Raw genomic sequence first — 22823 nt, forward strand, 5'->3', positions numbered from 1 at the left:
ATATTATAATTATGATTTATAGACAAATTAATTGCAAAATATTTTGAAAAAATAACATATTTTGACATTTTCATTACCACGTGGTTTCCGTTCACAAGCACGTTTACTATTGTACTGCACGAATACGCTTATCGATTTTGAAGCAGACACTGCACTCACACATACTATGACAGCTTTAGTTTGATGGATACGTATTATATAGAAAATAGAACCGAAGCGTAGGGCTTACGTGACATCGTAGTAGTCCAGTGCACCCTTATCCGCGCCCTTGAGTCTATTTTTAGCTTCTGTTTCAAGAAAAAGGCGGTCGAGATGACATACACAACATGCAATAAATGGGTGGATGAATATAATCGGTTTCATTTGGTTATTTAAATTTATTCTCTGATTTTTAAAAAAAAATTGAATTTGAAATAAACAGTAGTTACTCTATTCTAAAATAAAATCTAGATAACAAATAAGCATAAATCTCTTAAATCTGACAAATAAGTTAAATCTGACCTACTGACTTCCTAAATGTATCTTACGTATATAATTTTTGGCACAATTTTTAAAATTGAAAAAGCAAATAGTATTAAATTACGATTGTAGATTATTGATATGAATTATTAATAATTGTTAATAATTTGATTTTATAAAATTATTCAATGATCTTTTATGAAAACAGGTTATAAATTTCTAGTTAATTATATTATCAAAATAAAATATATAACTAAATTTCATTACAAAGAATAAAATATCAATCTTTCTTCTTTTTTTCTTAATTTCTTTTTCTTTCTTTAAATATATCAAACTACTTGATTAAAGAAAAAATTTCTTCTCAAATTGAAAGAATAGATATTTCAATTCATGAAATCATTTTTGTAAAATATTTAAAATACAAATATAAAAATACAAATATATAAAATACAAGAAGAATAAATTGCATTTATTATATAGCAATTCCATTATTAATATATCTATTAATACAAAAAATATTATTTATTAATTAAATCAACGATGCAATATCTTCTATCAAAAAATAGATAAAGATATTTGATGTTTCATATTTTAATAAACTTTATTTTAAATATGACTTCCATTAATGATTGCAAATATAAGAAAGTATTAAATCTCAATGACAAATGTTTCGATTTGCATTAAGTAAAAGAAAATGTTGACCATTCCAAAGTATACATATAACAAAACTTTTTCTGACTCATACCTACTGCCGGTACACACATACACAAAGAACGTGATAATCTTCGCATACATTGATATGTTCACTACTACAAACAGCTCTGACGGTTAGTCAGGAAAGCCCTTACGCTAGTATACGCTTCCAGAAGGCATTATGCTCCCCGTATCGTACAGTTTGAAGCGGCATTTGGAGAATCTAGCCGGCAGCCGGCCAACGGACCAATCAGCGAGCCGCTTTCGTTTTATGCCCATATATGGCAAGAGCTGTGAATTCAAGTAGTGGGGGAAGTCGGACGAATCCATTCCGGAAATAGGGGTGTAGCCATATAACAATATTAAATAATATAATTTTAAAATAAAAGCATGATCACTAAATTTTTAATTTTTCAAATTTTCATTGCTCAATGAATTATATTTATGCATAAATTTGAAAAATAAAATGAAAAAATAGGATTACATATCAGATAATTTAGAGCATTTACAGCGTGTATACCGACCACACCTTTGGGCGAGTCTACATGACACGGTACCGGCCACGATCGTGCTCACAGTGTTCGCAACTCGCGGCTCTCGAGTCTCGCTTCGTCGTGCCGATAGTATTCTTGCGGTGTCTCTTTGCCGATCAGCGATCGAGTACTTTGTTGGTTACCTTCGATTCTAAAAGGTAAGTAATATACTATTTAATATATTAAAGTTCAAGTTTAGCATTAATTTAACATATTTCACGATGATCTATCATAATTTTAACGGCAAAAAGATCGAGGACACACGCCGGTTGATGAGCAGCCATGATGGCAGGGCGTTGCTCTCTCCATTTTTGACTTTCGATGTAGCCTCTATTTGTTTAAAGAATTCATTTCTGCTAACATTATTTTGAAAATGGGGAATATACTGTGACGATCCGACAGGTTGTCGTTGTCAAGTGGTTTCTGACGTATACGCACTGCAAGGCAGGTGGTCGCGACGTGGTCGTTTATTAATAGCAGTACTCTGTACGGTGTTATAGAACCTGCGATTATGCTTGCTCGTAACATGAAATACAGCATAAATCTGTCATCGGTTGAGAAATTAAAATGCTAAATATAGAGATTATTATAACATTTTTATTTCATACAATTCTAGATTTAAATATTTATATTTATGAATGTTTGAGAGTAATTATAAATTCATTTATTTTAAAAAACATGTATAAAATAGTTAAGAAACTTAGCGTTTAAATATTTTGCATTCTAGATAGAACTGAAAATAATGTAAACTACTTCATACATTTTGTAAAATATAATTTATTAATCAAATCAATAAAATATATAAATTAATTAAATAGTTAAATCCTTTAAATTTTTTTATAATACTTCATTAAAATTATTGATATTAAAAAATATATAAATTTTTATATATAAAATATCGATAAATTTTTTAAAAATTTCGTTTGCACAATTATTTCATATGTCTATTAAAAATCAATAGAAGTATTGAAATTATTCAAAATAATAATTTATTAATTGGATGTAAAAAATCGACTGACATTGAATGTGATCAAACTGAACTTACATAGTAAGGAGAGGGAGGAAAATATTGGCAAGATCGGAGATGTGCGGTTCGGTCAATTTGGCGGATGCATTCACGAAGGGTGGTGAGACACACTTAAAATGGTTAGAGAAGGGCACAGAAGGGGCAGAGGGGGTAAACCCCTCCGTGGCAGAGCACTTCCATATATGGTAAAGAAAGCCAGGATTGGCTGAGGGTGTCCTGCCCTTATTGGCCGATTGCTTGGTAGTGGGGGGTCGACGACTGTGTTCATATAATACACTGCAAGCCGGCTGTCAGCTACACTCTGTGTTTGGTGCTAGATCGGTCGGCAGTGTCACATCCAAAGACCCAAGCTCCCTAACTTGTACATAACTTTTTTTTTATATAAAACGAAAAACGTAAGTTATCGTTTTAAGTTCAGTGATAGATAATATTTTTTATAAACCAATTGAAAATTTAAATCGTAGTGTAATCAATTAAAAATAGTGCGTGGGCAAATTGAACAGCAAATCATATATACATCCGAATGTGGATTTTTAAATTGAGGAAAGTGGGTGGTGTTAGGCTTGAAATATGTTTGTGTTATATTTAGTGTGTTTTGTGTTATATTTTTTCGATTGTAATATCATAGTGTCCGTTTGTTGTAAAATTACAAATACCGGTATCGGTGATGATTTATATGTGAATAAGAATGAAATTTTTTTTCGAGAAGATAATTTCTATAATATAAAGTATGCTCTAAATATTATTTTGCAAGAACTAATCTATTGAAATAAAAATGTATAGTTTTAAATATAAATTCACTTATTTCAAGTTTAAAACTTATATTCGATTCTATGTTTATAGCATTGTAAGAATTTATTTTTATATAAAATTATAAAACTACGTTGGATATTGACCGTTTAATACCGGGGAAGGGCGGGGCAGGGTGCGGTTCTAGTTAACGGCGATTTATAGAAGATACAAATAGTTCTTGCAATTTATTTTTTCAATGACATTTCTTTTAATATAGAGAAATATATAAAATTTATTTGTTTTTATAATTGTTAAATATATTATTTGAAATATTTAATTTTTGCTATCACAAGAATATAAACTTTCGTATTTCTAAACGCCATTTTGAAAATATTTGAAATGTTATTTTACAGCACATGGTATTCTATAATTTATTATTTCAGTTATATAGAAATATATCATAATTTCATAGTATATTACTATATGTAGAGTAATTTTCGTTAAATATTACAAGATTATACTTTTTCAAAAATATCAAAAAAAAAAAGCAAAAATTCATATTTATCGATAAAATGAAGAGAAAGAAATATATGTAATATGTAAAATTTTAAGATTAATAAATTATTTAATTTTAAAGCCAGTAATCGATAATCATTACTTATCATTAATATCTTTATTATTTTTACAGATAAACCAATAAGCCAACATGTCTGACGAAGAAGTTGCTGCACTCGTAGTTGACAATGGCTCCGGTATGTGCAAAGCCGGTTTCGCCGGAGACGACGCACCACGCGCCGTTTTCCCATCTATCGTCGGAAGACCACGCCACCAGGGTGTCATGGTTGGCATGGGACAAAAGGATTCCTATGTTGGTGACGAAGCCCAATCAAAGAGAGGTATTCTTACCTTGAAATACCCAATTGAGCATGGTATTGTTACCAACTGGGATGATATGGAGAAAATTTGGCATCACACTTTCTACAATGAACTTCGAGTGGCTCCCGAGGAACATCCGGTACTTCTCACTGAGGCACCTCTGAATCCGAAGGCCAATCGTGAAAAGATGACACAAATTATGTTCGAAACGTTTAACACTCCTGCTATGTATGTCGCCATTCAAGCTGTACTTTCACTATACGCTTCTGGACGTACTACCGGTATTGTATTGGATTCGGGTGACGGTGTTTCACACACTGTACCAATTTATGAAGGATACGCTTTGCCTCATGCTATTCTTCGTTTGGACTTGGCTGGCCGTGATTTGACTGACTACCTCATGAAGATCCTTACAGAAAGAGGATATTCTTTCACTACTACGGCCGAACGTGAAATTGTTCGTGACATTAAAGAAAAACTCTGTTACGTTGCACTTGACTTTGAACAGGAAATGGCAACTGCTGCATCATCCTCAAGCTTGGAAAAGAGCTATGAACTTCCAGATGGTCAAGTAATTACTATTGGTAACGAAAGATTCCGTTGTCCCGAGGCTCTTTTCCAACCATCCTTCTTAGGAATGGAAGCTTGCGGTATTCATGAGACAACATATAATTCAATTATGAAGTGCGATGTCGATATCCGTAAAGATTTGTATGCCAACACTGTCCTTTCTGGAGGTACCACCATGTATCCTGGAATCGCAGATAGAATGCAAAAAGAAATCACTGCCCTAGCACCATCCACCATGAAAATTAAGATCATCGCGCCACCCGAGAGGAAATATTCCGTATGGATTGGTGGGTCAATTCTTGCTTCTTTGTCCACCTTCCAACAGATGTGGATCTCTAAACAAGAATACGACGAGTCTGGACCATCCATTGTCCACAGGAAGTGCTTCTAAGCACATATTTGATATTCTCCTTGCATACTCATTCCCCGAATCCCGAAAGCGGCCTCTGTCTCGTTTCACAGGCGGACGTAACATCAACTTCCGCAATAGTAATTGTCCTTTGGTTCCTCCGGGGCGAAGATAACTTTTTTCGATTCGGATGCACGTGGGACATAATTAGCGCAGAGGCAATCCATTCATTTTCATTTAATTAAACACTATTGTATCTTAAACGTACTCCCTGAATTCCTAAGTACCCTTCTATCCTATCGAATCCTTTATATTATACAGGGTGCTAGGATACTTTTGGAAGAATATCTTTGCAAGATTGATTCTAAATATCAAATTAAATACAAAAGTTAGTATAAAAAAAATATTGATTGAGACTTATTTATTAATTTATATACAATTTCAGTTTGTATTAGATGAACTGAGACGATTCTTTCTCCGTCGTCCACATTGTCGACTTACTCTGTTTCCGTCTCGCTTTATCTGGCACAAATTTAAATTGCTTATGATTTAATAAATAAGTCTCAACCGACACTTTTTGTATATCAACTTTTGTATTTATTTTGGCTTTTCGAATTGACCTTACAAAGCTATCCCATGAATATATTAACACCCTGTATCTTCAAATAACATTGCCTATGGTAGCATCTTAGCTAACCACCCTCACGAAAAACATTTTTCTTATTATCATCGCGATATTTCACTTTACAATCGAAATAATAATTTTGTTCTTTTCTTTATCGAACATGCTATATATACATATATATATATATATAAATATTTGCCAATTTTTAATATTCGCGAGTTTGAGCAGAAGAAAACTATTATATAAATTATTTTGGAATATTGTTCGATGCAGAATGGAATCGTTGTGCGCATCCTTAATGCACGAAAGATCTTTTAGTTTGGTATCCTCCAATTAAATGCATTCCGCTATTTTACTCCGCCGATATTTAAAGACATTTATGTCAATCCTTCGAGAATTCATCATTCCCAGCGGAGATAGACCTTTCTTAATCGTATCTTTTTTTTTTACTGTTACCAATCGTTGAGGGAAAAGATGGCTCTTTCCTTTCTTTTTTTTTTAAATAATGGGGGAGACCGCTGACCCAGAAAAATATCCCACAAACGCTCGCTCAAACGAATAAAAAAGACACGGTTTCGACCCCGCAAGCGTAGCCAAAGTATTATAATTTATTCCCATTGTATTGTGCAAGACCATTCACGTACACATCTTAAAGACTACTTTAGACTTATGGGATTATAAAATAAAACTCTTAAAAACATTATTGCTTTGACTTTTGTGTTTTTTAAGATTACAGTTAATCCAACACCCTTTACTGGATATTGTGTCCTTGATCTCCAATCCAGTATATCATAGTTAATCTGAGCTAAAAAAAATTGATCATTACTTCATTTAGCATGAATTCATGTAGTTTTATACACAATGTAGCTTTTGTACTGTTTGGCGTTATTCATTATTGTAACGTAAGATTTGTGGTAAAAGTTTATATTACTCTAAGAATTAGGTTTATATTTTCAGTCGAATAAAAATTATTTTCAATGAAGTGGTATCTATTACTCCTTATAAAAATCTGTAATTTAGAGTTTTTGAATTTTATTTAAAATTTAGAGATATTTTATTACTATATTGTAGTATAATATAATACTGCTTTATGAAATATTCTACTCAATTTTCAAATAAAACAATTTCATTTGCAAAAAAATTTTTTTAATGATTAGTATTTATGTATCAATTTTTAATAAAATGGCTATATGATTTATAAAGTCTTATTAATTAAAAGAAAAACAAATTTATAAAAATATCATAACTATTAAAAAATATTAAAGTTTAATACATGTAATAATGATGGAAAAATGTCTATAAAATATTTGACAATAATATTTTTATTAATGATTTGTTTAAATAACAATTAGATGGCAGCACAAAGCTTTCTTATGAAGTTGACTACAGCGCAAACTGTCAAATGCGGAAGAATATATTTGATATCATATTTAAATTTAAATTTTGATTATAAAATTTTTTTTAAAATAAATTTAATCTTAAAATTTTATTAAGAAAACAGTAAATAGATAAAATATGTGACAAAATTATATAATTCAAATAATTAAAAATAATTAAAATAAATTACAAATTACGGAACGAACATATTAAAAAATCCATGGTTGAAGTTTTGTTTGATTTTAGCACAGTTGTTCTTGAATCATCACAAAAATACAAAGCATCAGATAGGTCAATGACATATATGATAATAATACAATTTAGCTTGAGCAGATTGATTCATTTTAATTTGTAATTTGAATCAAAATGCCCGAGCAAAACTCAAGTGATCAATATTCAACATGGGTAAGTTTATAATTTCGATATTGTTTTTGTAATTTGACATATGGTATCAAATAACCTCAAACTATAAACAAAATCTTTCTTGGATCTCATTATTATATTACTTTTTTTTTATTTTTTTGTTTATATATATAAATAAAGTTTCATTATTAATATATTTTTCAGGTTGGTCTAATATATATTTTTAATTTAATTGTTGGAACAGGAGCTTTAACATTACCTGCTGTTTTTAGTCGAGCAGGATGGGCTCTTGGATTAAGTGTTATTTTAATATTAGCATTTATAAGGTAAATTAATAATAAGATCTATATACTTTAATTAATTAGTTTTAAAACTTAAAATCAATTGTATTATTTTTATAGTTTCATCACAGTTACATTTGTGATCGAGGTAATGGCATCTGCTAATGCTATACTAGCATGGCGACACATTCAACATAGAAAACGTGTATGTTTTTCTCAAGATTCATCTTTCAACGAATCAGAATCTGAGGTTTTTAAATATTTTCTATATTACATTTTTTATGATAATTTTTGCTTTTTGATAGTATATTTTTTTAACAAGATTTGTTTTTTTTAGCAATAATTTTATTTCAGGTACTTCAAATACTAAGTGGATCAGGACCTTCAAATTAATTAAAAAAAGTTGTATTTTATTTCAGGTACTTCAAACATTAGGTGAATCAGGACCTTCAAATTTAGATTCTGAAGATACTCCTCTTGTTACTCCATTTTCAACTAGTCCTGATCGTACAGATATGACATATCGATATTATATAATACGTGATAAAATAGAAATGGGACAGATGGCATCAATTTTTTTTAATAAGTTTGGCATAACTCTATTCTATTTATGTTTTGCTATATATCTTTATGGGGATCTAAGTATATATGGAGCAGCAGTAGCAAAAACTTTAGCTGATGTTATCTGTACTTATCAACCAACAAATTTTACATGTAATGATACAATACCAGATACTGAAATCTGTTGGAAAGAATTTACTCTAAATCGATCGGATGCATATAGAATATTTCTTGTATGTACAAATACAGAAATATATTTATATTTATTTCAATAATTATTATTTTTAATATAATAATGATAAATATTATTTTTAGAGTATATTTATATTTTTATTGGGTCCATTTGTATTCTTTAATATTCAAAAGACTAAATATCTTCAACTTTTAACTTCAGCTATGAGATCACTTGCATTTACCATCATGATTGTGTATGCATTAAAAAATTTATTTATTCATGGTCCACAAGGAAATCCTCCAGCAGCAAATATTATGGGTAAGTTTATTTATATACTTGAAAAATATATATATATTTATTTTTTTTAAACATTTAAATAAATAAATAAAAATATTATACCTGTGTATTTCAGGTATACCTAGTTTATTTGGTGCTTGTATTTATTCTTTTATGTGTCATCATTCTTTACCTGCATTGGTTGCTCCAATTGCAAATAAGACCACTTTGACTCGATTTTTGGCACTGGATTATTTATTAATAGCATTTTTTTATCTTTTATTGGCATTAACTGGAGCATTTGCTTTCGAACATTTGGACGATCTTTACACTTTAGATTTTAGTCCTCATGGATCTGGAGATTGTTCCAAAAGTAATAATATTTTTATTATTCTTATAGAATATTTTTTGGCACTTTTTCCAGTGTTTACATTGAGTACAAGTTTTCCTATTATAGCTATCACGCTTAGAAATAATTTACAATCATTATTTCTTAATGAAGATACATCATATTCATGCCTTCGTAAAATTGTCTTCCCAATATTAGCAATATTACCTCCATATATGATTGCTTTGAGTACTAAAGATTTATCAATATTAGTAGGAATTACAGGATCATATGCTGGAGCAGGAATTCAATATTTGATTCCAACATTTTTAGTGTATTATGCCAGACAAAAGACAAATAAAGTTATAGGTCTTGGTGTTGTTAATAAATTTGCAAGTCCATTTTCTAATAACTGTTGGCTCATTTTTGTTATAGTTTGGGCCATTACTTGCATGATTTTAGTATCAGTCAATTTTATTCAAATTCATTTTTATTCTATAAGCATACATTTACAGTAAAAAATTTAAGATTTAGATATTTAAATCAAAAATGTAAAAAAAGAGAAATTAATAATGCAAATTTGAATTATTGAAAGTTGCATATCTAAAGTAATATCATTAAATCTAAAATTGGATTATTTATAAAACATATAGAATGAAAATTGTGATATTAATGATTTCAAGTTAAAATCATAATTAAGATATATGAAACAGTAACTCTAATAAGAGGTTACTAATAAGTAAAAAAATTTTTTCAAAAATTAATAAATATTTATTATTTAAATCATGAAATAGATTGATTTTAGAAGATATTTTTAAATAGTTATTAATAGTAAGTACTTTCATTTTATTTTTTATATTTTGGCATCATTATTAGAAAATTATTTTTTTCATATAAGAGAATATAATATTAATATTAATAATAATAATAATGATAATGATATTAATTATAATAATATATCATGACACAATGTGTCACAATAAATTGACAATACACTGGCACAAGTCAGGATTAATCTTATACAAGCCAAATGAATTAATTTAAGTTATAAACTTTTATATAATGTATTCTTTATCTTTTTTATATTTTTATTCAATGGAAAGTATGTCTTAGTACAGTCTTTACTGTACATAAATGTCTTTCAAATAAGTGATATTTAGTGGCCAATTAATAATATTTTGTCCACTATTTAAACGGTATGAAGATGCATCTAAATCTGTAGATTTATATAACTATTAATGAATATATATTCAAAAATATTAAAGGCCTATTTATTATTTATTATTTAAAAAAAAATTCATTCCTAGTATGATTTTTGAAATAAAAAGAATTAAACAGATTAAATAATTATTGTTAATTAAATTTGATTTGTATCACAGAACATATTTTTATATGGTATAAAACTGCCAAAGTATTCATAAAATGCCTCTCGTACCGTGTACCTGTACAAATGTAATATATATATAAATATATAAAATATGTATACATATATTTTCTAAAAGTAAAAGAAAAAAATAAAGAATTGATTACATAAGCTTACTTTGATTTATTTTTATATGTACATACATATTTCTATTTATTCATAGTTGTATATTATATTCAATTAAACTTAGCAGAACAGATTTTAACACGAATAGATTTCTCTATAATAGTCTAACAACATAAGGTGGCACAGTAAAAGCATTATATTATTTGTATGAAATCTTTACAATCTTTTATTGATTATGAATAATTTTTAAAGTTTATTTATTAAGTTATAAGATATCATACAAATAATTATATATATTGTATACAATCTGTATACATTCATTACAATGATGCATCTATTTTATACCAAAAAGATTAAATTTGAAATGTAGAAAGAATTATGTCTTCAATTATATATTTTTATGAGCAAATAGACTAGCATAAAAACACTTTGGGTTATCAGAATAAAAAGGAAAATTGTTGAGCAAAATACATTTATATCACTTCTTTATATAAATCAATATTATCATAATAAAATTACCAAAAATGTTATATATAAGAATTCAAAATATAATAAAACATAATACATTGTATATATAATAAATTGAAACTTGTTTCATAGAAAAAATATTAAAAATATCACAATAAGTGAATATCCCAAAGTGAACACGTGCATCATTAATTGACCAAGAAATTTGAATGGACTTACAATAAATATTTATATAATACACTAAATTACATTTAATTTTTTTGTTGATATTAGATTAACTTTTTATTTTCAGATTGCAAAATTTATACCAAACGAAAAAACAGGATTTCCAATTACAAATAAATAAATAACAATAATATTTATGTAATGAAAAAGCTTGTTTATTTGGAGATTTTAAAGCTAAAATGCTTGTATCACTCCATTTTTCTTTGGTCATCAGTCTTTAATTGTACTACAGGTTTTCGATTAAAACTCGTCATAATCTTTGAAGTTCTACTTAATTATTTAATTCAGAATACTTTTGTTTTATAGAAGTTAATTTGTTGTTATTAAAATCTTCTTTAAATTACAATTAACTTCATTGAATGTCAAATTTTAAGATATGTCTTTCATTTCTTATTTATTAAACTTAATTTGTCAGATATTTTTGGATAAGCGTTTATAAATTACGTAGTCATATAAATAAAATGTGATAATGTACAATTTTTTGTTTATGATATTAAATCGATTAAGAATTTTTTCGTACAAACAATATGTAAGTCAAATATTACTTTCATTAATATTTGTTTTTACTTAAAACATTTAATTAACTGTGATTTATGTAACTTATTTGTGTTACATATAATCGTTACAGTATATTTAATTTAATTAATTAACGTAAGAATAATTTGAAAGCTTTAACAATAGTATACTTTTATCACTTTCATTAAATTTAGGTCGTTATTCATAATTGCTTAAATATGGACAAGGTGCATCATTATGATCCACACATTCTATAACAGGATCATGAGTGCTATCCCACATTCCTGGACCACATTGTCGGCAAAGTCCTGCTAATGTGCATGGTAAACGATCAAGGCGACGAAAATGATGCAGTAGACCTCTCGCCTTTCTTAATATGAGATTTCCATCCATATACATAGCTAAAGAACTAAAATGTAATAACATCTCATCCGTTCTAAGATCTTGTGCTATTACATCATCTGCATAAACACACATTATGGCAAGACAAAGAAATAGATGAAAATGATCAGTTAAATAATTTACCCAACAAGCTTCCCACATCACTAATGCTACTTCAGTAGGAAATTCACGTTTTAAACATCTGCAAAATACATATTATTATTGATGATAAATCTAGTGATGAAAATTTTAAAATATTTATAAAATTCGTATTTACAGAAGTATCCATCTATGACAAAATAAGAGTTCCAAAGCATCCGTATGTTTTTGAAGATGTGCATAAAAGTCTGGGACCATTATTCTAACTAATTCTCTTAAATAACATAAATTTCTGTCCATATCTATATCAGTAGGAGTACATACTGCTACAGATCTTTGCATTAATCCAGCAAAGCACCAAAATGCTTCTATTTCAGAATTGAGTTCAGCCAATAAAGGAGCCAATAAATCAGACATACCTTGAGTGTATCCTAATCGAGAATTATAAACTGCATAATTTAATAGAATATTTCTGAAAAAGGTAAATATGATAGTATTAATACATAAATGAAGTTATATAAATACAAATCAAGAAATGAAAAAATTAATCTGATATAAACATACTTCATTATTTCAATATTTGGATTATCTTCTCCAGCATAATAAGGATTTCCTCTGTCAGTACGAACTACATCTTTCTCTACAATACACACTACATTTCGCCAAAAATGCTCTGCTTGTTCTGGATTCATGCTCAGTCTACGTTTTTGTATCTCTTCATATTCTTGTCTACGAATAGCATCAATTTGTTCTCTGTCTTCATAAGTACTTTGATATGAATAACAATGAAGAAGAAAGGGCCACACAATTTTTCTTAATGCAGGTTCTAATCCACCAAAAAATATTCCTTTACGAAGAGCAAGATCATCTTCAACTTGACCTCTTTCATTTAATAAATCTTTCCAAGCTAATGATGTAATCATTGGTACTTGACCTTCTTCTGGATGTAATTCATCACGACTAACCTCTGGTCGACATACCATAAAATGCCTGAATCATTGAAAAAATTAGATATTTAATAAAATATTAATTTTTTTATTAATTAAATATTACCTATATGGAAGTGTTTCCTCAGCATCAGTATCTAATCGAGGATAAAGTAATTGATGCCATTGATGTAATGTTGCTGCTAATCGGTCCAATCCACCATGATGAAAATGTAAAATTTTATATTGGCTCTCTCTACTTGCAACAACCAATTGACCAGAAGTACAAGCTGGATCAGCAAAAAATAATCTTAGAGATCTCATTTCACTGAGATCCACTGAAAATCTTCTACATCTGTGTGCTCTACGTAGTGTTACTGGTGAAGCTGTTGCACTTTCAGGAAATGTGAGGTTATGTTGTAAAGCCAAAAGTTCAGGTGATCTCATCCATGATGGAATTTCTTCAGCTAAGAAAGCAAAGAAGATGAATTACATATTACACATTAGTAATGGATAATAGAAACTGATGAAAAAATTATCAAAATAATCAATTTAATACCTTCTGAAGATACGCCAACAGATAAACTACACGTAGAGGTTAATGACATACTACGACTTTTGAGACTTACATCATCATAATAAGGATACTTCAATTCTTCATCAATACTTATTCCATCGCTTTCATGCGTTTCGGAAACTTTTTGATCTTTACAATATTGATTTTCATCATATTTTGAACTCAGAGATTCAGAACGTAATTGATTTAAACTGATACTATGATCATTTTCTTCATGTATAGTAGTTGATAAATTATCAGATCGATGATAATTTGTTTGCCGATTGATATTAACATTTGGAATTTCTTTAATTTCTGATGTAAGCATAACTTGATGATCGCATAAATTATCATTGTTTTTTGTATCATCATTTTCAAAACGTGCATTCCGTGAAAAACCACCAGAACAAACTCGTTCACAATCTCCACAATTGACAGGTTCCTTTACTTCTAAACAAACATCAACTTTTTCACCAATATTTTCATATTCACACTTTAGATCACAACTTTCTTCTGATATTTGAGAATGATGAGAACTTATATCGGTATCTCGATGGGTAATACAATCAAGTTTTTTTACGCTTAAATTTTCTAATGTTGTCGGATGTTTACGAAGTGTACTATTTGGAATCCAACTGAGATGCAAAGTTGGTACATTCGAATTTTTATTAAATCTACAGGTTATGGCCATGTATCCGGGATGATGTACCACATCAGAATTTTGTCTCATTAAAGTTGGCGGATGAACACAAACATTATTCTTACAAAATAATGCCTCGCCATCCTGATATATAGTACGACGATTATCTTGATTACAATCGCCTAAAATGTAACTGCTTGCCTTTTTGAGAATATTTGGCAGAGGCATCTTCGTTTAAGGCAGATTGGTGAAGAACAAATCATCTAGTTATCTTTATTAGAGCGTAATACGAAATTGTATTTATACGATTAAGTTTCTTTACATAATTTTCATTGTAATTATAATAATACTCAAATAACGATTGTTATGAAATGATTATGAAATATAATATACAACTATTTAAAGTGATAAATCCGTACGAATACAATTTTACTCTTTGCATTGAAGAACACAATATTCATGTAAAAGTTAAAAATTTCAGATGCACTGTTTCCTTTTTTTTTTTTTACAAGTTAAAGAATATCTACAGAATATTTAATATTTTTATGGAGTATTAAAATTACAGAGATCAAACTTTGTCGCGCAGAAGCGCGCGAATAAACCTGCATCGAAATGCTATAAACTAATTTCTGTTCTTATAACATTTCCCGCTATCATTTGCTTTAAACATATATGCATGTTACCACATCAATTAATTTTGATGCACACGCACATACACACACAGATATATATATATGTTATTTATATTTATATATGTATATGGAACCTATAAAATGTACACATATGGAAAATCAGTCACTTAAATTTTCTGTCTTTACCTGCTTCTTATTACCCTCGTATTGAGGGTAATATATCGGCAAATTTTTATCAATGATTGTCAGGACTCCATTACGTTTAAAATTTTTCAAAAAAATTATTCGTTAAAACTTTCACTTGAATGGATTCATGAATGAAAGATATATCATTAATATGTCACTATTTATTATACGTACAATTGAACTTTGAATGAAAAATCGAAATATTTTAAAAACTACTAAAAATTGTGTGTTGTGATCACTTGTAATAGATTACTATTACACGATATTCACTATTGTTGTTTAATTTTTAAAGATGAATGAATTATAAATCTAATATAAATACTGTAATTAGTACTGTAGTAAAACGTGTTTGCTAACAGACGGAACACAGATGCCTCTTATCCAGGATCAATATTTCCATCTGATCGTGAACCTGGTGGTTGGCTTACTATCCAAACCGCCGACATATCGTTGCCTAGCGTTGTACATATGGTTTTTATTGATTTTTCTTTGATATTAAGTTTAATTTATTTGCTCTTCATTTCATAGAAAAAATTTTAAATATTTTATACTTCTAATTTCATTCAAAAAATATTTTCATCGAGTTTTTTCAAATGATTATGATTATAAAATATGTTCAAGTAAATATGCATCAAGTAATTTTATCAAAAATTGTAAAAAATTGTAAAAAATTTTAGAATCATATTTTAGAAATGAAAATAATATATTTGTATCAAAAAGTATTTATTATTTCGTGAAAATTCATTTTTGGTTAAGTATGTTAAAAATCTATGCATATTATACAATTTAAAATAAACACATTACATAAAATATTATTAATAAAATATCCTAAAAATATATTATTATCGAGAAGACTCACTTAAAAAATTTATAATAAATTAAAATAATTTACTGTAAATTACTAAAAATATATTATTAATGAATAGGAACATTTTAAATTTAAAATAATATTTAACTTAATGTGTTCCTTTAATGAAGGAATTATTATTATATATCACAGATCATAATATATGATGATTGTATAAATTAATGCAATTCATAATTAAAAAATATTTCATGAGTAGTATCAAGTGCTAATACTGCTTTGGGTCCACGTTTTATATATGATATTGTGGAATATGCAGAGAAATGAAAGTCTTCTTGTAAATAACCATTCACAAGTAAATGTCCTATTATAGCTTCTCCTGATTCTCTTGTAAATTTTGGTATTGGTACAGAAGATACTCGTAATATTGATGCACCTTTACCATACCAAGCATCTATGAGTTTTAAAACAGTCAATCTAGTTTCATTTTGCACTGCTTTTGTCATAATTTGATATAACTGTCTACAATAAGGAGCTATATTTATTTGTTTATTGTCTTTAAGTTTCCGACAATGATCACACATTTCTGCACAATCACTTCTAGTCCAAGATTCTTCAAAATGAGTTGCAATTAAACTACGTCTACATGATGTTTGATCTAAACAATATGCTAACATTTTATATAAATTTTGTAAACCGACTTTATCTTGAAATACCATTGTGCTTAATTTAAAAATATCTTGAAGTTTATATAATACTATACACATGGATTTTTTTCCATCTCTACCTGCACGCCCACTTTCTTGATAAAAACTTTCCATTGATTTTGAAATGGAATGATGAATAACATATCTAACATCTGGTTTATCTATACCTAATCCAAAAGCAATAGTAGCCACTACAGCTTGATATTTTCCTGATATCCACTTGGAATACACTTCTGATCTATAATCTGCTTCTAACATTGCATGATAACATCCAACTTTTAAACCTACTGCTCTTAAATCAGTTGTTAATTGTTCTGCATCTTTGATGGTAGTTGTATAAATTATTCCAGATTTATCTTTAAATCTATTTTTTAATAAATTTTCTATCATAGCTAAGCATGTATCTTTGTCTGTTGGTTTTCTTCGAACTTCATAAAATAAGTTTGGTCTATTGAAAGTAGCCCTTAAAACCAAACAACCTTGAATATCTAACATTTTCTGAACATCTACAATAATTTTAGCTGGAGCAGTGGCTGTTAAACCTAAAATTGGTACACCTGGAAACATGGATTTTAATATTCCTAAAAATTTATAGTCAGGTCTAAAATCATGTCCCCATTGACTACAGCAATGTACTTCATCTATTGCAAAACGATCTAAACGTTTCATTTCAAAAGCTTTTTGTAACTTATTCATGAAACGATTGGATTTTGCCATATATTCTGGTGTAACATAAATTAATTTAAGATCAGATTTTTTATCTATTAGTGCATTCATTATAATTTTTACATTTTCTTTATTACATTTTGCACTTAACATTCCAGCTTTTACATTATGTTTTTGTAATCCATGTATTTGATCTTCCATTAATGATAATAATGGTGATACTACTATTGTTATACCTTTACTAATAACAGCAGGTAATTGATAACATAAACTTTTACCACCACCTGTGGGCATAATTAAAATAACATCTTCATTAGACATAATTGCATTCATAGTTGGTAATTGTAATTCTCTTAATTTTTCTATTTTAAAAACATCTTTTAAAGTTTTTTTCAAATTTTTAGACCATGTAAAGTCTTCTTTACTCCAATCCTTTTTTGATACAGATAAACTTTTTTTTAAAAGTGCATCATCTCGTAATTTTTCTTTACGTTGAATCAAGATTTTTTTACGATCCTCAAGATTTTGCATTTCACTTTCAATTTGTTTTAATTCATAATCAATAATGGTAATTTCATCTTGTTCAATATCTAGAAAAAGAATGACATAATAATAACAAATAATAATAACAAAAAAATGAAATTTAAATATAATAAAAAATTATTGATATTAATAATAATGATTCTCTCTTAAATTTCTTTTATTTATTTATTTTTAAAAATACATTATTTTTAATATTATAAAATATTATAAAAATAAAATAACAAACCTTGATGTTCATTATTTATTATTATTTCTTTCGAACTACTTGCAGACATTGTAAATAAGTTAAAAAATATTTACATGTAATAAGAGTAAAATAGTTTAATTTATATTTTATTATTAAGTAAATAAAAATATTCATTAATTAAATAATGCTATAGTTAAAAACATACGCATTCATGTGTTAACAATGGTTCATACAGCATATGAACGTATGTAACCTATTTTCTACCAGTATTACATCGTACCGATCAGCTGAGTCCAGTTGTTTTATAGTAGTACTACATAGTAATTAGGCAAGTAACATTGTATATATAATAGTGTTTGATAATAGATATTTTATCGAATAAAATTTAATTTAATATCAATATTAAATTTATTAAAAATTATGTTAAACGCAATGTCTCGTGCTTCTCCTATTTGGTTAACATTAACATCTTTATATTATAAGGGTATCCTATTTTCTTTATTATATTTTCTTACAAACTTATATTTTTATTTTATTGTTTTTACATATACTTTATATATACTTTAAACTTTAAAATTTTTACGATTCTTATTAAAATTATTCAAAGGATATTAGAAAATATTTGTTTTTTTTTTTAAACATAAAACATAAAATCAAGTTTTTTTAAATATAAAATTATTCATATAAAATAAGATATAAAAATTATAATAGTGCGATAAGAAAATTTATAAAAATATAATAAAAATATAATAAAAATAACTATTGATAATTAATGATTTTTTACATTTATATATGAATAAAATTTTTTTGATATACATCTACAAATATAGATTTTTTTTTTAACATTTTTATAAATTTTACAATACTCTTAAATAAGTATTGTTCCATTTTTATTATATTATTAATATTTTATTATTAAATTTATTATTAATAATGGATTTATTATTAATAATGGATTTTATAATATTAATTTGATTTAAGTTTTTATATTATAGATAAAGATATTGACGATATTTTAACATTGTATATATATATGTTTTATTACAAAAATTATAATTATAAATAATTATATATAAATAATTATAAATAAGTATTAACAAATTATACAACTATCAATTTGATATTTTTATTATTTAATATTTACATAATTTTAAATACTAATAAAAATTTTTATTTTTTTAGCAAAAAGTATTCCAACGAATGGTTTTTATTCAACATATTCTAATCGTGTAATAATAAAACAATTTAAAAAATACGATATGAAGGTTCAAATATTACCTGCACTTCAAGATAATTATATGTATTTAGTACGTATTTTTTTATTTTTATCTTATTTTTTTATTAATTATTACTTTTATTATATATATTAATATATTAAATTATTAAATTTTTTTAAAATAATTTAGAATTACTATTACTATATATTATATACTATCTATCATAATTTTTTTATTACATATTTATTTGATATTATATTTTGTAATTTTTAAAGATTATTGACGAAACATCACAAGAAGCTGCAATTGTTGATCCTGTTGATCCTGATACTGTTGCTTGTGCAGTCCAACAAAATAATGTATCTTTAACAAAAGTTCTAACTACTCATCATCATTGGGATCATGCTGGTGGAAATATAAAATTATGTAAAAAATTTAATAATCTTCAAGTATATGGTGGAGATGAAAGAATAGAGGCACTTACGTGTAAAGTAAAACATAATGATATTTTCAACATTGGAAAATTACAAGTTCAATGCCTCTCAACACCATGTCATACAACTGGACATATCTGTTATTATATTACAGAAAATCAAGATGTTCCAGCAGTTTTTACAGGTAAAAATATAAGTTATTATTTATATTTTTATAAATTATTATATTTATTTTTTTCATAAATTATTAAAATATATTAAAATATAAATATTGATATTCAGGAGATACTCTTTTTGTTGCTGGCTGTGGCAGATTTTTTGAAGGTACTGCAGAACAAATGTATAAAGCACTTATAGAAATTTTAGGATCATTGCCTAATGAAACTGTAAGCATATGCATATGATCATATTTAGATTTTTGTGATATAAAATAATTATTAAAAAATACAATATATATATTTTGGATATTTTATAGAAAGTATATTGTGGCCATGAATATACAGCAAATAATTTAAAATTTGCAAAACATGTAGAGCCAGAAAATGAAGCAATTCGTCAAAAAATAGAATGGGTTCGTATACAACGTGAAAAGAATAATCCTTCTGTGCCCAGCACTATTCAGGAAGAAAAATTGACAAATCCATTTATGCGAGTTCACGAACAATCTGTTATGGATCATACTGAACAAAAAGATCCAATTCAAACTATGGCATTTCTTAGAAGGGAAAAAGATAATTTTAAAGCATAAATTTATTATTGTTACAAAAAAATTAGTGGTGGTTACATAACTTTTTTAATCGATATAAATTCTTCCTAATATTCTTCCTACATTTAAATTTTCTATTTGTTTTATTTATAAAATTTTATTTCAATTTTCTATATATAAATATTGACATATGTGCAAATATATGATTATAAATTACGTATTTACAAATAATATTTATTTTAAATACAAATACTATGTTATATTTAAAGACATATGGTTTGGCGTATCTTCCGATTTTTTATTATAAATTTGCATTTCAGCAACATATTTTTCTTTGGATCGTTCGTACATGTCATAATACACCTAGGAAAATATATATATTATTTTATCTTTTTAAACAAAAATGTTCATATATTTGTTTATACAAACCTTTTTATCTTCTGAACTGAGAGATTTCCAAGTAGTTGCAAGTTGTCTAGTAAGTTCTTGTTTGCTTGGTTCTGGTTCTCCAGCTAATCTTTCCATAACTCGAGGTCTTTGTTCTTGACAGAATTGAAAGAATGGATTTGCCGGTCTTTTTGGAGCATTAGGATCTGTCTTAGTGCCTTTTCGTTTTGTTCCTTTTTTAGTTTTTTCTTCTTTAGAATTATATGTAGTAGTTTTTGGACCTTTTTCTGGTTTAGGTGTTACTTGAAATACATTATTTTCTTCAAGAACTCCCATAGGTGCTTCTCTCCAACGATCACCATGTTGATCCAAACGATCAATTAAAAATCTAAAATATAAAAAAAAATATTTTATGAAAACAACTCTAATGGTATATAGTAAAGTATAAAATAAATATATTATTTCAAATAATAAATAACAAGTAAAATTGTAATAATGTTTAATACATAACCTAGAAATTGAACTAACTTTTTTTCCTTTCTTGTACGTTTGAGTAATTTTCTAACTCGTTGGATACGATAAACCAATCTTTCATTTTCCTGTAATTAAAGAATGAATAATTTCATTTTTCATGATTAAATTATTATATATGGAATGCAGAAAATTAAAATTAAAACCTGTTGTAAAACTTCACATCTATCTAGTAGTAATTGATACTTTCGTTTATAAATATCAAACTCTTCTGGTTCTACATCATATTCTGATTCGTCTGACATTTTAAATACACAGTTTTAATTAAATAATATCAATATTTTTCACATTGTTTTTATATCATGTCGATAGATTTAACACATTTATTTACCATAATACAATAGTAATATGATAGATGCCGCTAGTATAAATACTTTTCAATAAGTTAATAAGTTTATTTATAAATTAAAAAAATATTAATTATATTATTAATTTCTATAAATTATATATATTTTATTAATTTATTAAAGATAACGTATTTCTCATTATAATCAATTAATTATTTGGAATTAATAAAAATTTAAAATCATAAAAAATTATATCTTGGTATATATACATTATAAAGCTGAAAATACAATATTTATATTTTTTTACATTAAAGATTAATACATGTAGCAGTTTTGAAGAAAAAATGATGAAGAGCGTTCATCTTGTATCCTGTCTGTAACACGCGGCAGGTATAGACAAGGACAATAAAGATAAGCAAATAATAGCAGAAGGATAGAGATAGAGTAAAAATTCGGGAATCAACGCCATCTTCAGAATGCTGCAAATGAAACTTAAATATAGACAAGGAAAGTAAATAATAAAAGAAGAATAGAGATAGAGAATTGATCATTATCGCCATCTCTTGTTAAAAATATCTTTTTAAAAGTACCAAAGAATACCAAAAGATGGTAATAATACTTAATTCTTAGTTTGTTTTATTGTTTTTGAAAAGATTTTTGATATTCAAAAGATGGTGCTAATAATCAATTCTTATCCTATTTTATTTTTGTATAATTTTCTATCATTTTTTTATTTTTATTTGTGGCATTCTAGAAATGGCCTTTCAATTTCAATAATTTGATTCTATCTTTGTCCTTCTCTTACTATTTACTCATTATTCGATGATAATAATGAAATTTAAATAAATGAAAAATTAGCAATGAAAAGAGTAAGAAAGAAGTAAGAATTTTGAAGCATTCTATTGAAAAATGATGCTATCAAAGATTCACTTGTCGAATCTATTCTTTGTAATTTTATATTAAATTTGATTTAAATTCCACTCATTATTCACGTTGCAAATTTATTCTGA

General features: G+C 26.8%; 5 protein-coding genes across 10 annotated transcripts; 2 read left to right on the forward strand and 3 right to left on the reverse strand.

The window, feature by feature from the left end:
- Positions 1-1728: 1728 nt before the first annotated feature.
- Positions 1729-5683, forward strand: Arp1 (actin related protein 1). Of its 2 annotated transcripts, none has more exon segments than NM_001185145.1 (2): positions 1729-1843; positions 4133-5683. In NM_001185145.1, a coding segment is annotated over 1 exon segment (1131 nt). In that variant the 5' UTR covers positions 1729-1843; positions 4133-4150; the 3' UTR covers positions 5282-5683.
- Positions 5684-7413: 1730 nt separating this feature from the next.
- LOC552568 (hydroxyacylglutathione hydrolase, mitochondrial) lies at positions 7414-20690 on the forward strand. Of its 5 annotated transcripts, none has more exons than XM_016913207.2 (9): positions 7455-7646; positions 7809-7930; positions 8006-8135; positions 8305-8679; positions 8762-8939; positions 19434-19558; positions 19744-20086; positions 20185-20288; positions 20378-20690. In XM_016913207.2, exons 1-9 carry the CDS (start codon positions 7608-7610, stop codon positions 20648-20650), a joined length of 1689 nt encoding a protein of 562 aa, XP_016768696.2. In that variant the 5' UTR covers positions 7455-7607; the 3' UTR covers positions 20651-20690. The 5 variants fall into 5 exon arrangements, with proteins under 5 accessions (XP_026297647.1, XP_016768696.2, XP_026297646.1 ...); XM_026441861.1 differs by having other exon boundaries at positions 7456-7646; positions 7849-7930; XM_026441862.1 differs by lacking the exons at positions 19434-19558; positions 19744-20086; positions 20185-20288; positions 20378-20690 and adding an exon at positions 9034-11163 and having other exon boundaries at positions 7414-7646.
- LOC413361 (TBC1 domain family member 16) lies at positions 10757-15509 on the reverse strand. Its single transcript, XM_396806.6, has 5 exons — positions 13889-15509; positions 13457-13796; positions 12968-13393; positions 12582-12875; positions 10757-12506 (listed from the first exon to the last, which is right to left on the reverse strand). Exons 1-5 carry the CDS (start codon positions 14751-14753, stop codon positions 12122-12124), a joined length of 2310 nt encoding a protein of 769 aa, XP_396806.3. The 5' UTR covers positions 14754-15509; the 3' UTR covers positions 10757-12121.
- Positions 16302-18501, reverse strand: LOC413362 (ATP-dependent DNA helicase Q1-like). Its single transcript, XM_396807.7, has 2 exons — positions 18291-18501; positions 16302-18111 (listed from the first exon to the last, which is right to left on the reverse strand). The coding sequence occupies exons 1-2, from the start codon at positions 18337-18339 to the stop codon at positions 16370-16372; spliced, it is 1791 nt and encodes a 596-aa protein (XP_396807.4). The 5' UTR covers positions 18340-18501; the 3' UTR covers positions 16302-16369.
- On the reverse strand, positions 20677-21875 carry LOC100576784 (high mobility group B protein 6). Its single transcript, XM_003251177.4, has 4 exons — positions 21673-21875; positions 21524-21594; positions 21038-21383; positions 20677-20971 (listed from the first exon to the last, which is right to left on the reverse strand). Exons 1-4 carry the CDS (start codon positions 21769-21771, stop codon positions 20861-20863), a joined length of 627 nt encoding a protein of 208 aa, XP_003251225.1. The 5' UTR covers positions 21772-21875; the 3' UTR covers positions 20677-20860.
- Between the last annotated feature and the right edge of the window lie 948 nt (positions 21876-22823).

Source organism: Apis mellifera, linkage group LG7 (genome assembly GCF_003254395.2).
Source record: "Apis mellifera strain DH4 linkage group LG7, Amel_HAv3.1, whole genome shotgun sequence".
Taxonomy (NCBI): Eukaryota; Metazoa; Arthropoda; class Insecta; order Hymenoptera; family Apidae; genus Apis; species Apis mellifera.

Excerpts from the sequence above, each read along its gene's own strand:
- LOC552568 (XM_016913207.2), top strand. The coding sequence starts at position 7,608 with ATGCCCGAGCAAAACTCAAGTGATCAATATTCAACATGG. Across the intron at positions 7,647-7,808 it reads GTGATCAATATTCAACATGG|GTTGGTCTAATATATATTTT; the intron begins GTAAGTTTATAA and ends TATATTTTTCAG. Across the intron at positions 20,289-20,377 it reads GATCATTGCCTAATGAAACT|AAAGTATATTGTGGCCATGA; the intron begins GTAAGCATATGC and ends GATATTTTATAG.
- LOC413361 (XM_396806.6), bottom strand. The coding sequence starts at position 14,753 with ATGCCTCTGCCAAATATTCTCAAAAAGGCAAGCAGTTACATTTTAGGC. Across the intron at positions 13,797-13,888 it reads TGTTGGCGTATCTTCAGAAG|CTGAAGAAATTCCATCATGG; the intron begins GTATTAAATTGA and ends TTGCTTTCTTAG. Across the intron at positions 12,876-12,967 it reads CCAAATATTGAAATAATGAA|AAATATTCTATTAAATTATG; the intron begins GTATGTTTATAT and ends TACCTTTTTCAG.
- LOC413362 (XM_396807.7), bottom strand. The coding sequence starts at position 18,339 with ATGTCTGCAAGTAGTTCGAAAGAAATAATAATAAATAATGAACATCAA. Across the intron at positions 18,112-18,290 it reads AATAAATAATGAACATCAAG|ATATTGAACAAGATGAAATT; the intron begins GTTTGTTATTTT and ends TTCTTTTTCTAG.
- LOC100576784 (XM_003251177.4), bottom strand. The coding sequence starts at position 21,771 with ATGTCAGACGAATCAGAATATGATGTAGAACCAGAAGAGTTTGATATT. Across the intron at positions 21,595-21,672 it reads GATGTGAAGTTTTACAACAG|GAAAATGAAAGATTGGTTTA; the intron begins GTTTTAATTTTA and ends CTTTAATTACAG. Across the intron at positions 21,384-21,523 it reads CGTACAAGAAAGGAAAAAAA|ATTTTTAATTGATCGTTTGG; the intron begins GTTAGTTCAATT and ends TTTATATTTTAG.